Raw genomic sequence first — 19,181 nt, 5'->3', positions numbered from 1 at the left:
CTACTTACTGCGGGTTGCCTAATGGTTCTTGGATCCTACTCACATCCCCAAGAGAGAGAAAGATAAAATTGATTTGCATCAGCCACCAGCCATGGCAATTAATGATAAAATTACCCAATTAAAACCATAACAAATTACGGCTCAAAAGTCCACAAAGGATCTTTTCTTAATAGCAACTTTACTGTCACCAGATGCTTGGCCTTTTGGCTCACATCATGCAGGGCCAGCCCCATAAGGCACAGTGAAGTGGTCACCTCAGGCAGCAAATGCTGAGAGGCAGCAGCAAGGTGTTGGAGGAGTGAGCTGTGTGCCGAGCGACCTGCCCTCTGCCCTGCTGCCTTCAAGTGTGGTGGAGAATGTTGTCCCATAACCAGTGTTGAAGAAAGATTCCACTGCTAATCCAGTCAGCTTTTGTGCACTGAACGCGAGAGGGCACCTTGTCTTTTGCCACAGGCAGCAAAATACATTGGGCTGGCCTGGAAATCAAGTGTAGTCCATCCCCAATATTTCTGCCACATGGTGGCCTATTTCATGGTATTGGTTTAATTACATTTTTATCCTGCCAAGCAGAGAAAATGTGCCTTTTTCTCTCTCCTTACAACAACTCTGTGAAGTACCTAGGGTGAGGTATTTGTTTGTTAGATGTACATGCTGTCTAACTGACAGATGCCCTTGGGGTGATCTAGAATCATGAAAACTGAAAGCAACAATAAAATACAATGTTAGAGCACTGACAACATTCTCCAATTACAGAGGACGCTCCCATAGAAGCAGCCGGCTAGGCAGTCGAAAAAGAACTGAGGGAAATGGTGGGAACCTGGTGGGACATACGCAGTGGATGGTGGAGGAGGGTTCCTGCCAAAACATTCCTCAACTTTAGAAGTTTCTTGAAAGAGGTTCAACACAGGCACAGAGCCCATGTTTGTGATGCACAGAGGCCACAAAGAAGAACATTAAAAATATTAAAGAGCCAGTAGCAAAACTACTAATAAAGATTAAATGGTTGCCAGAAGAGGAAGGTCTTAACCTGGCATTCTAAATATATACAACGAAGATGCCAGGCGGATCTTCCTGGGAAGGACATTCTACAGTTGGGGGCCACTACAGAGGAGGCTCTTTTCCTGGTAACCATGCCTTTGTGGGTGGCAGCATCCAGAAAAGAGCCTCCAAAGACAATTTTAATAGTTGGGCAGGAATATATGGAAGGTGTGTCTTCAGGTAGAATAGTCCTAAACCATTTAGGGCTCTAAAGGTCAGGATCAACACTTGGTTGGATATTTATTGCCCCAAACTAACCCAGTAAGCTTCATGGCTGAGCAGGGATCTGAAGCTGTCCCCCCATTCCTAGCTCCATACTCTGTTCAATATAACATGCTATCTGTGGTATTAACATAAGTTTGAAAGTTTGTGGGCATTGGGCAATGCCTGGTGGACTTGCAGAAGCTGGAGGAATTGTGAAGTAAGATTTCCAGTTATCAGACTGTAGGATGAGGATATAGGTCCCTACTCTTCCCTTGCCCTTTGTAAATTATCCAAAGTAACAGAAATCTTGAAGATTTGCATAATTCATACAGGTTGCAGAATTCAGCAGCACCATTTGCAGAATTTAATACTACTTCTGTTGTTACTATTACTGTTGTTATTGTTGTTGTTATTGTTCTTATTCAGGCTATCACAGCCCTGAGAGAGGAGACTGCAGTAATCTATCCCTGAGGTTATAAAGGCATCAATGACAGTCAAGGGCGGCTCATTGTTTTGTGCGGATGGGGCACCACCAATCTGGATTGGGCCCCATGTGCTTGATGTAAGAAAGGAAGTGTAAAATTGTGCAGGGGGGGTGTAAAACAGAGATCACCCCCTTTGCTTTGCACTAATGATCTTGACATTACTTGCCTTCGTTTTTCCTCTCTATGTAATGGAGGTTGTTGGTGGAAAAGAATAATGTGGCTCCAAAGGAGTGCTTCTGTGCTGTGTGGATCTCTCATTGCCGAATCCTCTGCTTTACAGACATTATCTAGAAAGTAATCTGCCTCAGCTTCCCTTTTCTGTACAATGGTTGCTGCTGTGGATAACTGTGACTCCTTGGCTCTACCTACTGCAACCCGTTGACTGTGACTACCCTTAGTTGCTCTGCCTACCATTAGTTGCCCTGCCCTCCACCCTACCAGTCTCAATGGGCACCAGCCACCACTGATGACAGTTGCTGCTTCTCCATGTAACAGAAGGGGTAATTCATCCCATACCATAATGTTGAGGAACATCTTAGTTCCCTGATATCCAAAGGAAAGCCAGGCAGGGGTTTCCTGGAATGCAGGGAGATTCTATGACAGGTCAAAACATTTACCTGTGAGCGGGTATCTTGTGGTCTCCAGCAATGAGAAGGACATCACAGAGTTGTTTCTGCTGGAGATAATTCTCCATTTTGCGGAATGTCTGTTCTGCATGATTTGTGGAATGGAAGTATTCGTCTGATCCGTTGTTGTTCACCCCCGTAGGAGAGGAACAGTTGCTTATTGATAGCCTGTTGGAGATGAAACAAGGTCACTTACATGTTAATACCTGGGCTGTGGAAATTGCTATGCAACCAGAGAGTCTGGGGAAAGGAAAGCGAATTAATAACATTCACCTAGGACTACTGTGTGTGTGGTGGAGGAGGAGGAGGTGGATCTGTTTTGTTTACTTTAATGTTGACTCATACTCCGGGCTTTCTAACAAATGACACTTCATCCTTGTCTTTAACATTTAACAGATAATATACACATGCAAAATTGTGTACTGGAGATAAAAAATATTAAACAAATAAGAAAGCCATAAAATCCATTCACCCAGAATTCACCAAGCTGGGAATACAGGAAGCCATGAGACCAGAGCAAGCGTGTTTGCCCAAGTGTAATATCTAATAATATCTAATAGATATCTAGTAATATCTAATATCAAAACTATTAATGACTTGGAGGAGGAGAGAGCCAGTGTGGTGTAGTGGCAAGAGTGTTGGACTAGGAGCTGGGAGATCTGGGTTCTAGTCCCCACTCAGCCATGGAAGCTCACTGGGTGACTTTGGGCCAGTCACAGACTCTCAGCCCAACCCACCTCACAGGGTTGTTGTTGTGAGGATAAAATGGAGAGGAGGAGGATAATGTAAGCCGCCTTGGGTTCCTTGCGAGAGGAAGAAAGGCGGGGTATAAATGCAATAAATAAATAAATATAGGGAGAATCATACCTTAGGCATAACAATACCAGATCTCTGGAAGATTATCCCAAGTGAATTCTTAGCAGAAAGAGAATCAGCCTCTCTCTACATAATCTCTGTACATATTACAATACAAGAGTACATGAACAACAGACTCTGTTGCTCCAGCCCTGCACAGATGCCAGGATCTTATTAAATTGCCTGCTTAACAATGCAGAGGGCAACATGTTGAAACCAGTAAGGATAATACAAAATTGACTAGACCAGCAGTTGCTTCGGACTGGCTGAGTCAATTTCACTGTCCCATTGATTTCCACCAGGCTAGAAGTGGCTGAAATTCAGAAGACTGGACCAAAGTGACTTTCCTAACATGCCTCCCCATTAAGTGTCTACAGTCATCATGTTGCCAATACCAGATCAGGGCTAGCACTATGGGAGTGCTCAGGGGAAAGTCAAAAATTTTTTGTAAACCGCCCAGAGAGCTTCGGCTATTGGGCAATATAGAAATGAAATAAATAAAATAAAATAAATCCAAAGTGTGGTGCAGAAATCATCAACCATACACAGCCTAAAGGATTTGCTCCAGTTGATTGAGGATGCATGACTCTCTCTTCCACTCCCTTTCCTATTTTCAGTCAAAATGAGTTATCCTCAGTGCCATGCCAGCCACTAACTAAGCATTTGACGGAAACTCATTATATGCCTGGGAATGTCCCATACATTTCAAATGGATACACTGACTAGGCTGCTGCATTAGAAGATATATATGAGAGATGGAGCTCAAAAATTGGAACTATTAGGTAAATAGCACTACAAATTGCTGGCATTGCATTTCGGGCAGAAGATGACAATGTACTAGTGCCAGAATTACTGCAGAGGACAGAAATGTCCTAGGGGTGGCCTCTTTAATCCTGTTGGTGTGATTGTTTCAGAAATGGAGTAGAAATGAAGATCCAGTTCCATCTGGCGAGTTTCTTTTGAAGCTGCTGCATGCACAGCAACCTCACTATGTTCTGTTCTGTAATACCAGAACTTTACAGCATGATTATTAGCTTCCTTTACCCAGAAATTGTGACAGGCTTATCTGTTTCTGGCCCACTTTGTATTCTCCTGTTCCCATTTCCATGCTAGGAACATCCTCCTCCATTCTAGTTATCAAAGAGCAGTTTCCTCTAGCAAAGAGGAAACCAGTTTTACCTAGGGATTTTGTAAAATCAGTTCCGTCTGTATTTCCTGGATTATCAGGTACCTTTCATTCTATTGTCTGCTCATCAACAGAATTGGATTTTTCCCAATTTCCTGATTTTGCTGAAATGTGCATTTACAAAAATTCACATTTACGCAAATTCACACTTGCAAAAATGCACAAATACCACCGAAAATGCGCATTTTCATGCATTAGCCTATGGGGAAAATGAACATTTTCAGCCAGTATTTTTTTATGTATTTTTCTACAACTCAACTTGTGTAGAATTCTGGAAAGTAAAAAAATAAAATAGTGTGCAAGTCCACAGAATCCTTTTGACTTAGGAAAAGCTGTACGGAATCCATGGGTCAGATTCATAGCAATCTGAACTCATTTTATTCAGTTGCAGATTTCTCCAACATCCCTAGTTTTACCCCCACCCCTGCCCGCTCCCCTACAAGTATCAAGAATAGACATAGGGAGATTTAAGCAATGCCAAAGCCATGTGAATGAACAAGAAGTAACAAATTAGCCACTTTAAAGAGAAGGGCAAGAGGAAGCTACTAAGTAAAGAGACAGTAGTCCTGAAAAGCCTCAGTAACATTTTGTCAGTCCTCATTGGATAGGCTGGTGCTGCAACTGTGTTTTATGATTTAAAAAAAATCAGCACAAATTAGATCTGAAAAACAAAATAACATGGAAAAACAGTACAAGGGAATAGGTTGACAATGATACTATCTGGATTCTCCAAACACTGAGTGAGTGAATAATGTCCATTCCTCACTAAGGTCCATTAAATAAGACTTATAATAATGATTACATTTAATTTAACTTTTGAAAGCATAGATAGACCAGTCTTCATCAAGATATCTTTTATTCTTGTCCATTAGACTATCATGAAAATAAACTTAAAGCACAAGAGAGAATTTGAGGCAACCTCAAGAGTAGGGGTTCTTGACTAGTGATGGATGAGAAATTTGCTCTGTCAAGTCTTTTTTTTTAACTCAGTTTACCCAATTCACACCGCCTGAGCCTTTAAGCAAGACAACAGCTTGTTTTTATGAAACAGGAGGATTGCCAAGTGTCCTACAGAGAAAGGAGAGAAGGTTTTGTGAACCACTCAGAGAGCTTCAGCTATTGGGCAGTATCGAAATGAAATAAATAAAATAAATAAAAGCAGAGTTCCATACTGAAATCAGAATTTTGTGGGTTTTGCAATGCTGTCCTCTTAAAGTAGGACAGCATTGCAAAACCCTAAAACCAAGAGCATTGAGACAGAGAACAAGAGGACATAAGAAGAGCCATGCTGGATTGCACCAAGCGTCCATCTAGTCCCACATTCTGTTCACACTGTGGCCAACCAGCTGTCAACCAGGAAACCACAAGCAGGACACAAGTGCAACAGAACCCTCCCACCCACATTCCCCAGCAACTGGTGTACATAGGCATACTGCCTCTGGTACTGGACGTAGCACATAGCCATCAAGACTAGTAGCCATTGATAGCCTTCTCCTCCAGGAATTTGTCGATCCCCTTTTAAGGCCATCCAAATTGGATGCCATTACTACATCTTGTGGTAGTGAATTCCATAGTTTATGCATTATATAAAGAAGTCCTTTCTTTTATCTGTCCTGAATCTCCCATCAATCAGCTTCATAGGTTGACCCCAGTTCTAGTATTATGAGAGAGGGAGAAAAAAAGTCTCCCTATTCACATTCTCCACACCATGCAGAACCCTGCTCTTTCTGGCAGTACATGCACACAATCACATACTAGTATTCTTCTATAATTAACCTGAAGCAAATCCCAACCCCTGGTTCTGCAGTCACAATCACTAGTGTTTCCTACAGCCTTAATCATCCTGGTGCCCTTCAGAAGTTTTGTACTACAATGCCCAGCATTCCTGACCATTCGCTATGCTGGCTAGGACTGGTGGGAGGTGAAGTCCAAAACAACTGGAGGGCACCAGATTGGGGAAAGCTGGTGTACTACACTTCCCTCTTCAGTTAGTAATATTAATTGAAAATCCATCAGTTTACCAACATTGAGCAACTAGAAATAGTCACTGCCCTTGTGGCATATTTGTGAGCTTTCCAGAGGTGTCTGGCACCTGGCCACTGTTGAAGACAGAACAGTGTGTGGGCTAGATTGGGGCTTGGGCTGATCTGGAAAGACAACTAACTACCCTGATCATAGTAAGCACAGTAAACAGAAGGGTGCAGACATTAAAATACAGCCCCCCACTGAATTTTATCACGAGCTTTAGATAGGAACTGACTGCATCTCTCTTTTGGGAAGAAGAAAAGAAGTCCCAAATACATTTTTGATGCTTGTGAAAATGTCCTCTGTGGGGATATTGATGTGTCTCCAGTATAATGGGAAACTCATGTAACATTAATGGAAACTTGTGTGATGTTAGGTCTGGTGAATCGTTTTCATTTATCATCACTGTGTTGTTTTTATGAGTTTGGGATTAAAATGAGCCCATTTTCCTCACTTCCAGCTCTCTTGTTGCATGTTTATATGGTTCAGAAAACAGGAAACTTGTTTGTATTTATGAAGCAGGAGGAATGCCAAGTGACCTACAGAGAAGGGGGAGAACAAGCTGTTTTACAATGGGTCCTTCTTTAGCTGCCACTAAGACCCAAGGATATAACATCCTCCTCTTTACTGTTACACACACACACACACGAAACATTACAATCTGTACCTGTTTAAAAAAGTATTCTCCATTTATTATATGCAGTCATAAAGCATTAACATCCATTGTTTGATTTCTTACAAGCTTCCTGCATTATATTAGTAACATGTGTCTCTGATAAAAATAGGGATGGGAGAATCTGTTTGTTTTTGGTCCATGCCCATGTTTTGTATAATCCCATTTTAATTGTTATTTTAATATGTATTTAAATCCATATTTTCTCTAAAGAAATACTGGGCAGTACCTTTTCCTGCCCATGTGGTAGCAGGACTCACTGCAAGTGCAACGGGAAGCTGGTGGTTCCTGACATTTCCGGAAAGAGCAGAAATGAGCATTTCCTTTCATTTCCAGGGTTGCTTTGGGAAGTGCTATGTTACATTAGCACTGAGTCCCGCAGGCACAACAGAACTAGCAGAGGCATGTCACCAGTATGGGATACTGCCACTCTTTAAATGTGCATTTACTCTCAAGTTAGGTATTTAAAATGCATACTTTGGTAATGTTAGAACTGCTGAGAACTCTGTCCCAACATTTAGAGAAGCATAAAATCCAGTGGATAGCTAAGTCCCAATCTGCACATTAGCCTGAGATGCACAAATCAGGTCATTCTATATAGCAGTTCACAAAGATTGGAATTCTCAAGCATCCCTGGTTGAAATCGTTTGCAAAATGTTCACTGCTGGAGACTGCTGTGCTGTTTTGCATTTCCATGCACATTTTTCCAAATGTGCACATCTCTGAAATATAGGCATTCTTCTCCCATTGATTAAAGCATTTTTGTGCACATTTTTCAAAAGTACACATTTTTTCATGCACATTTTTCAAATGTATGCACACTGTTGAACACTTTTGGGGGGGCTTGTGAATCATATTACAAGCTCAGAAATGTAGTCTTTGACTGCAGCTTGCAGTCAAGCCCATGTGCGGTCTGGAAGGTACGAACTGGGTAAATCCTGAAAATAAACTGAAATGAATTTCTCATACATTGCTACTCCAGAGTGGTGTACAACATATTAAAATAAATTAAAATAAAATAAGCAATCATCACAAATCAAACAGCCTTCACAAAAGTACTTCAACAGAAGTCAGCAGAAGGGAGATATAGATCTACTGGTAGATCTCTGGGTGATATGAAGTAAATCAGCAAGGATTTCTGACTCCCAATTGTTTAACAATAGCAGGAACAAAATGTCACACATGCCCCTATTGCCCGGAATTATACCGCTAAAATGAAGAACATTGGGAGGGGGATTTGGCATGGGTTTTGTGCAGAAGGACTGCGAGATCCCTTCAGTTCCACTATTCAAAACAAATCCCTGGGCTTGGGATTCTTTAATTTCGTTTCTGTTGTACCAAACTCTGGTTGCTGGGTTTCTAGTAAGAAACAAAGTAGATACAACAAGCTTGATGTCTGCCCATCCCTGACTTAAAATACTTAAAAGGTCTGGGAGATTTGCTTATGTTTTTAAGTCTGCACCTACTTCCTAAAACAGTGGTTCCCAACCTTGGGTCCCCAAGTGTTGGACTACAACTCCCTGTCCATTGGCCATGCTGGCTGAGGATGACGGGAGATGTAGTCCAAGATCATCTGGGGATCCAAGATTGGGAAAGGCTGGTCTAAAAGATAACCCTGTAGGCACCAGTCAAGCTTCCCTGCAAAGGAAGCTCCAGTTATAGGATGTCACAACCAAAAAAAAACCCTGTTGCTGTTTTCCATCCACTTTACCTCTGACAAGGCAGGCCCTCGGAGGGCAGTACAGGCATAGAATCATAGAATCGTAGGGCTGGAAGGGGCCTACAAGGCCATCGAGTCCAACCCCCTGCTCAATGCAGGAATCCAAGTCAGAGCATCCCTGACAAATGGCTGTCCAGCCTCGTCTTGAAGGCCTCCAGTGTGGGAGAGCCCACCACCTCCCCAGGTAATTGGTTCCATTGTCGTATTGCTCTTACAGTCAGGAAGTTTTTCCTGATGTTCAGCCGGAATCTGGCTTCCTGGAACTTGAGCCCATTATTCCGTGTCCTGCACTCTGGGATGATCAAGAAGAGATCCTGGCCTTCTTCTCTGTGACAACCTTTCAAGTACTTGAAGAGTTCTTTCAGTCTTTCTTCAGAGGGCTTTGTTTCCATCTTTGTTTCCCTGATCATCTTTGTTGCCCTCCTCTGAACCCTCTCCAGTTTGTCTGCATCCTTCTTAAAGTGTGGTGCCCAGAACTGGACACAGTACTCCAGGTGAGGCCTAAGCAGTGCTGAGTAGAGGGGAACTAGTACTTCCCGGGATTTGGAAGCGATGCTTCTATGAATGCAGCCCAAAATAGCATTTGCCTTTTTTGCAGCCACATCACATTGTTGGCTCATCTTCAGCTTGTGATCGACAACAATTCCAAGATCCTTCTCGCTTGTAGTGTGGTTGAGCCACGTATCCCCCATCTTGTAACTGTGCATTTGGTTTCTTTTTCCTAGGTGCAGAACTTGGCATTTATCCCTATTAAACGTCATTCTGTTGTTTTCTGCCCAGCGCTCCAGTCTATCCAGATCACTTTGAATTTTGTTTCTGTCTTCCAAAGTATTAGCTATCCCTCCCAATTTTGTGTCATCTGCAAATTTGATCAGCATTAATTTGATCGGCAGAAGTAGGGATGTTGGACAAATCCACAACAGAACCAAATGAGTTCAGATTTTCATGAATCCAACCCATGGATTCTACAGCAGAATCAATTTTCCATTGTCAGGCAGATTCCATGGACTTTCGGACCAGTTGTCTAACTTTCCCAAGTTTTGCGCAAATTTCATTATAGAAAAATACGCAAAATTTTTAAAAGGGACCAAAAAATGTATGTTTCCTTCATTGGCTAAAGCATGAAAATGCACATGGGGGGATTTGCGCATTTTCACATGTGCAAATTTGCACAAATGCACATTTGCGCATGTTTGGAAACAAATCCAATTCCATTGATGGGCAGACGATGGAATGAAAGGCACCTGACGATCTGGGAAATACAGACAGAACAGATTTTATACAATCTTTATAACCCTAGGCAGAAGGAGAGTATTGGCATATTCATACAGGAGTAAGCATTCCTTTAGGCCAGGTGTAGGCAACATATGGCTCGCAGGCTGCATGCACCCCCATGGTCTTTTTATTGCAGCCCCCGCTGCCCCCACTCTTGCCAAATTCGCTGCCATGGCAGTGGCAACAAAGCAGCAATTTTGCTTGAAAACAAACTGTGTAAGGAGCACACAACTTGTTTGGAAGCAGGATTGTATTCCTGGATGCCTCCTAAAATTGGTGTTTTTTTGCTGCCACTGAGGCACTTTCAGCAACACATTTGGCGGGGGGGGGCAATGCATCCCTGACCTCCAAAAGTTGCCCACCCCTGCTTTTGGTAAATGGAGTACCTAAGGGGTTGTATGTACAGGGGTCTATAGGTAAGCACCAGTACCTTAAATTGGGCTCAGAAATGGCCAGCAGCCACCAGAACTCTTTTTAACACAAGAAAGAGATATTTTCAGTGGGTGGTCCCAGCTGTGTTCTGTACTAACTGCAGTTTCTGGGCCATCTCCAAGGGCAGCCCCATGTATAACGCATTGCAGTAGTCTAACCAGGAGGTTAGCAGAACATGGACAAATATTTATATACAAATATAAAGAATGAGCAGAAAGGAAGGAAGCACACTTGTATAAGGAGCAGTCCCAAGCCAATGTCAGCCACCTACAAAACAACTGCACAACCTTGAAGCCACCATTACCACCACCATTACCACCAATGTTGCTTCTCCCAGCTGGTAATCTATAAGCAACCTTTCCCAGCTAGCTTCAACCCCACACTACTTCTCCCAAATTTGAACTCTGTTCCAGGGCAATGGATTTCTCATTCGAGGAACTAGTCGTGCCATGGCTGCTTGGCCAAAATGTGCAGAGCAGTGTTTTATTGATATTGTTTCTGCTCCTCATTTTCCCAAGGTCTTTTGCAAGATCATGCTCCTTTTGGGGAGAGATTACTGGAGACCGATGCTGTTCATCTCTTATCTGTTCTTATGGAAATACATAGCCTGAGCAGGCGGGAAGCAGTACTAGTCCTAAAGCACTATCAGTCCCCCACAAAGCAACAGCATGCTCTTGCAACCCCCAAGGCTATATGACACTGAATGCCAAGTACCGGGAAGCAACAACAGAGGGGGGAAGAGATTTTTGCCTTCATGCCCTAGTGGCAGTCAAGAATCACTAGGCATCAGGGGAGCAGACAGTGGGACTGCGAAGGAATTGGGGGCTTATAGCAGGCTAAGAAATTGTTTCCTTTAACCTCAACAGTCTCTCTCTCTCTCTCTCTCTCTCTCTCTCTCTCTCTCTCTCTCTCATATAGAGTCTGAGATGGCCTGGTTTGAGATAGCCTGTAACACCTCTTGTGAAGTGTTTGAAAACATTTGGCAACTCTGACCTAATAAATAATATTCTCATTATGCACCCAAATGTCCCAGAAGATGCGCCTTCACATATGTGATAATAAATTAAAGTGTGTACATTGCTCTGCAATACTAATAATCTGTTCGGCTTGTCAGGTAAATAGCCAATTATCGCTTGATTAGTTGTCCAAGTCCAAAGGCTACAAAATGTGGAAGAATTATTATAACAGGGGACCCACTGCACAAATCCTGAAGAGAAGAGTGGGTGCCGGTAGACCTGATTTATCAGTAGTAGTCATGTGCCACCAGTCTAATTATGCTAGATTCAGTTATTGTTCACCCAGCTGCGCTATCATAATTGCTTTTGCAATTAATCTTATTTATTTTGCAATTCCTTATACGTTTTAATATCTGATTAAGGTAAGAATGATTGTAGTGAAATGACTTTCCAAACAGATGACATGATAAGGACTAGAATAATGACAAGTTTGCATTAGGAAAATAATTTTTCAAGCTCACTTGTTTCCTTTCCAGTTCAGAAGGATCCCTTTTAGTTATATTGTGATGAAGTTACCAAGGAAATTGGTGACCATGTTGTGATGGGTTTTTTTGCTGGAATCCTATGCCCATTTACCCCACTGAACTCAATAGGACTTACTTCTGAGTAAACATGTTAGGATTGCACTGTTAGTACACCTATTTATTAATGAAATTCATAAATTGCAGGAGGGGGGACTCTTCTCCATCCACTTTCTCATGGGCAAAAGCTACCAACAATTGTTAAAAGGAAATATCATCCTCAACATTTTATTTTTCATTGCCTATTACTAAAACCCACCAGAACCAAAACAATTTTTTTTAATTCAATGAAGGTGTATGGTTCTTTAACTCACAGTGCCACTGATTAAAATGCGCCTTCACAGATTATCCAACAAACACGTTAATTAAACTATTGATTTAGACTGATTAAGACTTGCTCAGTCTTCTGTTGCCCCCTATAACTAATTCACCATTCCTGTAAGTCAGCCTTCCCCAACCAGGTGCCCTCCAGATGTTTTAGACTGCAACTCCCATCAGCCCCAGCCAGCATGGCCCATGATCAGGAATTGTGGGAATTGTCATCCAAAACCTCTGGAGGGCACCAAGCTGAAGAAAGGTTCTGTGAGGGTTTGTATTGCTCTTCTTTGGTTCCAGTTTTAAATTTGTTCCCCTTAAAAATGTTCTAATGGGGGTGGCAGCATCTAGCCTCAGAAGACAACCACCACAGCCCAAGGGCCCGGGCAGAGTCCATCAGTGCTGTCGTTTGGTCCATCCACCCACCTAGTCCTTTGGACGCAGGCTTCTGGCCAAGGCCGGTGTCAAGGATCCACACCCCAGCAGGAGCCCACTGACAACAGCCCCCTGGAGCTGCTCCTCTTTTTCATCATTGCAACCTGCTTGTTGCCCTGCCTCTCACTCTGGCCCAGACAATGGAGGCAGCGAGAAGGAGCAGCAGCAGATGCCCTGGCCCACTTGCCCACTGGTTCTCTGCATGTCAAGCAAGCAAGCAGTAGCAGTGAGGAGAAAGAGGCTGAGGAACAATAGCAGCTCATGGCAATGGTGGTGAAAGGTGGACTCACTGAAGCCAGGGGCCCATTGAGGGTGTCTTTCCCAAGAGCGCTCCAAAACCTGGAGCTGGCATTGGTTCTGGCAGTAGCAGATGGGAAGCTGCCCATTTTGATTTCCCCACAGTGCCCCAGAATGCCTGACATGGTGCTGTTCTGGAGCATTTTGGGAAAATGAAAGTGGCAGGTTGCTTTCCGGACTCAGCTGCTGCCACCAAATAAGCCCACGCTGAGGGAATAGGCATATGACTGAGCACCCAGGTCACTCTGCTCAGGTAGAAGTCTCCTGTAACTGTGGGTAGCCAAACAAGAACATAGGGAGCTGCTTTATACTGTATCGGACCGTGCATTCATCTAGTCCAGTATTATCAACACTGACTGGCAGTAATGGTTCTCCAGGATTTCAGGCACAATTCTTCCCTAGCTCTACCTGAAGAAGCCACGAGGGATTGAACTTGGGACCTTCCACATGCAAAGCATGTGCTCTACCACTGAGCTATAGCCCCCAACGCAACTCTGGTCTAGTGTCTTTTAGCATACAGTTTTGCAGCATGCGCAGCTGAAGTACACCAGTTACTGGGGAACATGGGTGGGAGGGTGCTGTTGCACTCATGTCCTGCTTGTGAGTTTCCTGTGGGCAGCTGGTTGGCCACTGCGTGAACAAAATGCTAGAGTAGATAGATCTTTGGTCTGATCCAGCAAGGCTCTTCTCATGTTCTTATGTCCCTTAGTGAAACATTTCTACCAAAGAAGAAGAAGAAGAAGAAGAAGAAGAAGAAGAAGAAGAAGAAGAAGAAGAAGAAGAAGAAGAAGACAGTTGTGATGGACACCAGTAACTAAGCGCTTGAGAGCTAGAGAAGGTTCAGTGAACAGAAGGCAGCGAATATGGAATGATGCTGTCCTCTGAAGCGAGATGTGCTGTTTTGCATAAGCTGTCAGAAAGCCCCGCCATAATTAGAAATGGCCGTTTCCGTAGAAACAGCATCATCAGGGAAGCAAGTTGCTGTCCCGATGATACCTTTCACACCGTATCCTGGTGATGCAGAAGATTATACTTGGTGTCAAAAAATGAAAAAGTGTGTAGAGGTGGTAGAGGAGAGGGTTGTCAACTGAAGCAGGGGGTGGAAAGTGAGAAACCAACACATAAGCATTCATCAGGAAATTGCAAGGAGAGATCTCTACCATGGTGTGGAGTGAATCCTCATCTAGATGAGCGTACAAACCAAAGAAAAATACTCTCCACATGCTCAAAAGCAGCCTCTTCTTGATGATTATTGTACAGGTCCCAGCCAGGACATCTGAAAGGAGCTTCAGGAGCTAAGCCTGAACCTCAGGTCAAGTTAAGCTCCAGCATACTGGAAGACCATTCAAAATGTAAAGATTCATTTCAGATCCTGGGAATCCAAGAGCAAAGCTGCCAAAAATTTACTGCAAAGGAGCGACTTCTAACCATATGGAAGATCTCAGAATAGTTCTGTTCTGACACTTGGGATTTCATGCATGTTAGCGATTCGCACACCAGCTTGCAGTCAGCATGTAGGGCCTGATTCTGAAAGATGCTGTGAGGCTTCTGCTCTGATTGGAATTAATAGGTGTTGACAGCTCTTAGCACTGGGGAACAGGGGGAGGAACACCCAAATGCTAATATAGGATGCCAGAAATCCATACCATAGTGTGATTTAATTTTGGTGTAAGGAAAACAGGAGATGGATACACACTTGAGACTAAATGGAAAGACTGAATATTCAGTACCAGTATGGAGGTCTGTCAGATTTACAGCTGGGAGGTTGTGATTTGCCACAAAATTTACCAGCAAGCCTTTGGCGAGTCATTTTCCTCTCCCTCTGGAATGTTACAAGGATGAGTGAGATGATAATGTGTTTTTTGTTTTTGTTTTTAAAAAATGCCACACAAGAAACTGTTTTTGTCCTGGAGTGTTTATCTTTCAGGATCATGACCCAGAACTGTGTTGCACTAAATTAAGGTGGGTCATACCAATGACATGACTATCATTTTACCTTGGGGGGGGGGGGTCCACAGAGGTAGCCATGTTAAGTCTGTGGCAACAAAATCAGTGAAGAGTCCTGCTGTGCTTTAAAAGACTAACACATTTAGAGATCGAGACAGAGGAGTGAGAATATAGGGAATAGATGGTGCTTACAGCAGCCGTCCAAACATTCCTATGTTAAGCAGATTGCTGGTTAAAGTACCAGGCTGATTGACTGATGTTTCATAAATGGGAGCTAATGGTTAGGAATGATCCCCTGATAGCTCGAGATCTCTGTGTGTGGCCCTGTTCATGCATAATGCCTGAAAAGGGTACAGTAATAAGAGGGATGTGACCACACCTACCACACCAATATTCCCACCCTCCCCCTGTTGAGTGGGGAGGTTGGAAGGGAGTTTCTACCTGTGTTTTCTTGAAAATGAGTAGAACCCCTGGGAACATAGGAAACTGCCTTATATTGAGTTGGACTATTGGTCCAGGCAGGAGTTTTCCCTGCCCTACTTGGAGATGCCAGGAATTGAACCTAGGACCTTCTGAACCCAAAGCATGTGCTCTACCACTGAGCTACAGCCCCTCCCGTAATCCTGATAAAAGATCTGAATAGGGCTAAGGTGATACCCCTCAAGCTGAGGAGAAGGCGAGAGTAGGAGAGGGAGAAACTGCTGTGGAAAAGAGAGAGAGAAGCAAATGTTGGAAAGACACCTTCAGTCTCCAGTGCCCTCTCATCCCAAGGAAACTAAACCCAATTATGATGCCCCTGGAACATCTCAGAACTCAGGTTATGCAGTTCTGCAGAAGTTATCTGAATAGGGCTAAGGTGATACCCCTCAAGCCAAGGAGAAGGAGAAAGTAGGAGAGAGAGAAACCATTGTGGGACAGAGAGAGAGAAGCAAATGTTGCAAAAGTACCTTCAGTCTCCAGTGCTCTCCCATCCCAAAGAAACTTACTAAAACCCTGTTATGACGTCCCTGGAACATCTCAGAACTCCGAAGTGTGGAGAATACATAGCAACTGATAAGCTAAAACTAATTAAAAATGGGGTCTGATGTTGCCCATATTTTCTGGACTGAAAACAGTTGAAGAGGTTCTAGAGGAAGAGTGAATTCAAAAGGATTTTGGTTGAACATTAGGAGAAACACCTTGATGGGAACAGCAGTTCAACAATAGAATCAAATACCTCGATGGGAGCCCTCTCTTCTCAAGCAGAGGTTGGACAGCTTTGGGGGTGCTCTAGTCTGGGCAGTGGAGGCTGGTGTCTCCGATGTCAGTGGGCAGTCAATCCACCCCAGGTTTCAGTCAAAAGCACCCCAAGGAGTTATCCAAGGTGTTTCATAGCCTCCACCACTCTCCACTGGTTCTAGGTTCCCTGAACTGAGCAGGGGTTTGGACTAGATTGCCTTCAAGGCCTTTTCCAACTCTATGACTCCTGGAATACTCTGGGGGGGGGGTTCTTTTGCCATAATGGCCCTCAAAACAGTTTATAATATGGTCCTAATAAAACAGCATAACAAGAGTCATGTACAGAGCAAGATATACAATCACTCGCAGCAATCTTCCTCCCATTAAAATAGAAATAGTTCCTCCATATTAGGGCTGAAATTTAATCAAGTAATTGGTTAGCTGAACTGACTGATGGTTTTAGCTATAATAATAATAATAATAATAATAATAATAATAATAATAATAACAGGCCTCCATTAATTGAGAGTCAGTTTAGCATTGTTTATTTTATTTTTTTTAAGTCTATGTTTCCTTTCAGGGAAGGATCCCTCCCAAGGTGGTGTACAACAATAAGATGTGTATGATAAAAATGGATGCATTCAGAAATGCAGCAAATGTCCCTCCACCCAAAAAAAACATGCCAAACCTTCAGCACAATTGCAGCTATAACCCATCCAATTAAAAAATAATAATAATCAGGAGAAGGCCAGGGTAAACAAGTAAGTCTTCAGACCCTTCCTAAAAGCCTAATTCAAAGACATCAAAATTGCCAGTGGCAAAATTGGCAGAAGCATCCCTCTTCCCACATACAGTGAAGAGAATGCCTCTCTAATTTTACCTACACAAGCACAGTGTTAAAAGTAGCATCCATCACTTACTGATTACAAGGATGACTACACATGTGACAATTGCACCCTTCTCTCTCCCAGAGCAGGGAATGCCTCTTCTAAGGTGCAATATATAAGTGCATCATCGAAAAACAAAGAAAGCATGCCTTTTGCTGCAGAACTATAGTTTTATTAGTGTGCAACTGTATGCAGATTTGACTGATTGGTTGACTTAGGTGCAATCCTACACATGTCTTCTTAGATGTAAGCCCAATGGAGTTCAATGAGGCTTACTCCCAAGAAAGTGTGCATAGGATTGCAACCTAAGATTTCTTCAGTTGGGTGACCACTCTGCTTCTTATTAAACTATTGGGCATTTCAGCTATCCTCTTTCGTTTTTCCTTATACTAAGTGAAGATCTTTAAAAGTTCATTGGAGCCTTTCTCTCCCTATTTGGGTCTCAGGTAGTTGTTAACGCGGGAGATAATGCAGAAAATAATCCACCGTATATGCTCTGGCCAATGTACATTTTACCATTGCATTGCAGAAAAGGTAGCACTTTGCATATTCCTTAGAGGCAGACATTAACCTCATGGTTTAAGGACCCAGGGCCGCTCAGTAATGTGTGCCCACACACCCAGTTTGGCTTAATGGCACACGGCATGGACAACTTTCTAAAACATGAAACACACTCCACTAATGGCCTGAGCCGATCTCCTCATAAATAGTTCGGAAGTCAATGATTCAGCCATAAAATAGCCTTTAATTGTCCATTAGCTCTAAAGTGCTTTTAGGCTGCATTTGTATAAACTGAGCAATCGTTTTTTATGTTCTTCTAAAAATGCACATACTGTGATGCAATTTCCTGTTGATTCCATAGCCGTATACCCCACCCCTTCATGAAAACAATCAGAATGCTGCCTTAATACACTTGGCCCATCTCATCTGGGTTGAATTGCCTTTTCACACACTGTCAGCAGACACTTTCTGAAAAGCCAATGGCCATTTTAAAAGATTTACTAACTATAATTGGAAAGAGTAAAATGGATCATTCCATTATCTTTATTTCCTGTGATAAAGAGAGAGGAACACTGTTAAACTAAATCAATAGAGCATTGTTCCTTATATTGGACCTTTCTTGTTTAAGCAAGAGAGTCCATGGATGTGGGAAGCTGCACAAAAATCCCATCTCTGACACTACAAAACCAATAGCATACTCTGCAACATTCACAGATAAACAGGGCCAGCGTGGCATAGTGGTTAGAGCTGTAGACTAAAACTGGGGAGACACCAGGTTCAAATCCCACTGAGCCACAAAGTTTGGTGGCCTTCAGCCTGTCACTCTCTCCCTCTCTTACCTCACAGAGTTGTTGTGACATCCATCAACTGGATCAATAAATTGGATTGATTGTGAAGATAAAAGTGAGTAGACCGATGTATGCTTCTGTGACCTCCTTGGAAGAGGGAGGCGATATAAATCCAACAAATAAAAACAGAAATACACTTGTAACACCCCTATTCTGATATCATGGATCATTCACAAGCACCACAACCTCCATTTTACACACTGTTGAAGGCTTCTCAACAGGATTGGTTCCAGGTTTAGTACACATGGGCAAATGGAGACTTTAATTAAAAACAACAACAACAACAACACCGGGGGGGGAGAATTTCTGGAAAGAAAATGGTTGGGGAAAGGTTTAACACTCTCCCGGAGTGCACTGGTTTTCATTAGAATCAGAACTATGCACAGAACTATACACTAAGGGCCAATCTACATTGCACCCACCATCGCAATGAATTCGGTGTCCTGTCGGGTTAAACGCTCTCGCATTAAAACGTGATTATTCACACTCACCCATTTTCCCCGTTGCAGTGCTTCATCAAATGCGCGAGCTCAGTTCACACTTGAGCGCTGTGCTGTTTTCCTGCGCACGCTTGTCTGATCTCGGATGCTAAGCGGGGTCAGCCCCGGTCTGTAGTTGGATGGGTGACCGCCTGGGAATCAGGCTTCCTGCATTGAGCAGGGGGTTATTCTATCCCT

At 43.1% G+C, this 19,181-nt stretch overlaps 1 protein-coding gene across 1 annotated transcript in view; it reads right to left on the bottom strand.

The window, feature by feature from the left end:
• The window catches only part of KLHL4 (kelch like family member 4), a 70,475-nt gene that overhangs the window by 35,199 nt on the left and 16,095 nt on the right, over window positions 1–19,181 (bottom strand). Inside the window, exon 2 of the mRNA XM_084813807.1 lies at window positions 2,345–2,521. Within this exon, the coding sequence (XP_084669933.1) occupies window positions 2,345–2,521 (177 nt within the window). The remainder of the gene's footprint in view (window positions 1–2,344; window positions 2,522–19,181) is intronic.

The sequence above is a fragment of the Heloderma suspectum genome, chromosome 9 (assembly GCF_057233095.1).
Source record: "Heloderma suspectum isolate Gila_16-S chromosome 9, 16-S_ref, whole genome shotgun sequence".
Lineage (NCBI taxonomy): Eukaryota > Metazoa > Chordata > Lepidosauria > Squamata > Helodermatidae > Heloderma > Heloderma suspectum.
This window is presented reverse-complemented; position numbering and strand designations above follow the sequence as displayed.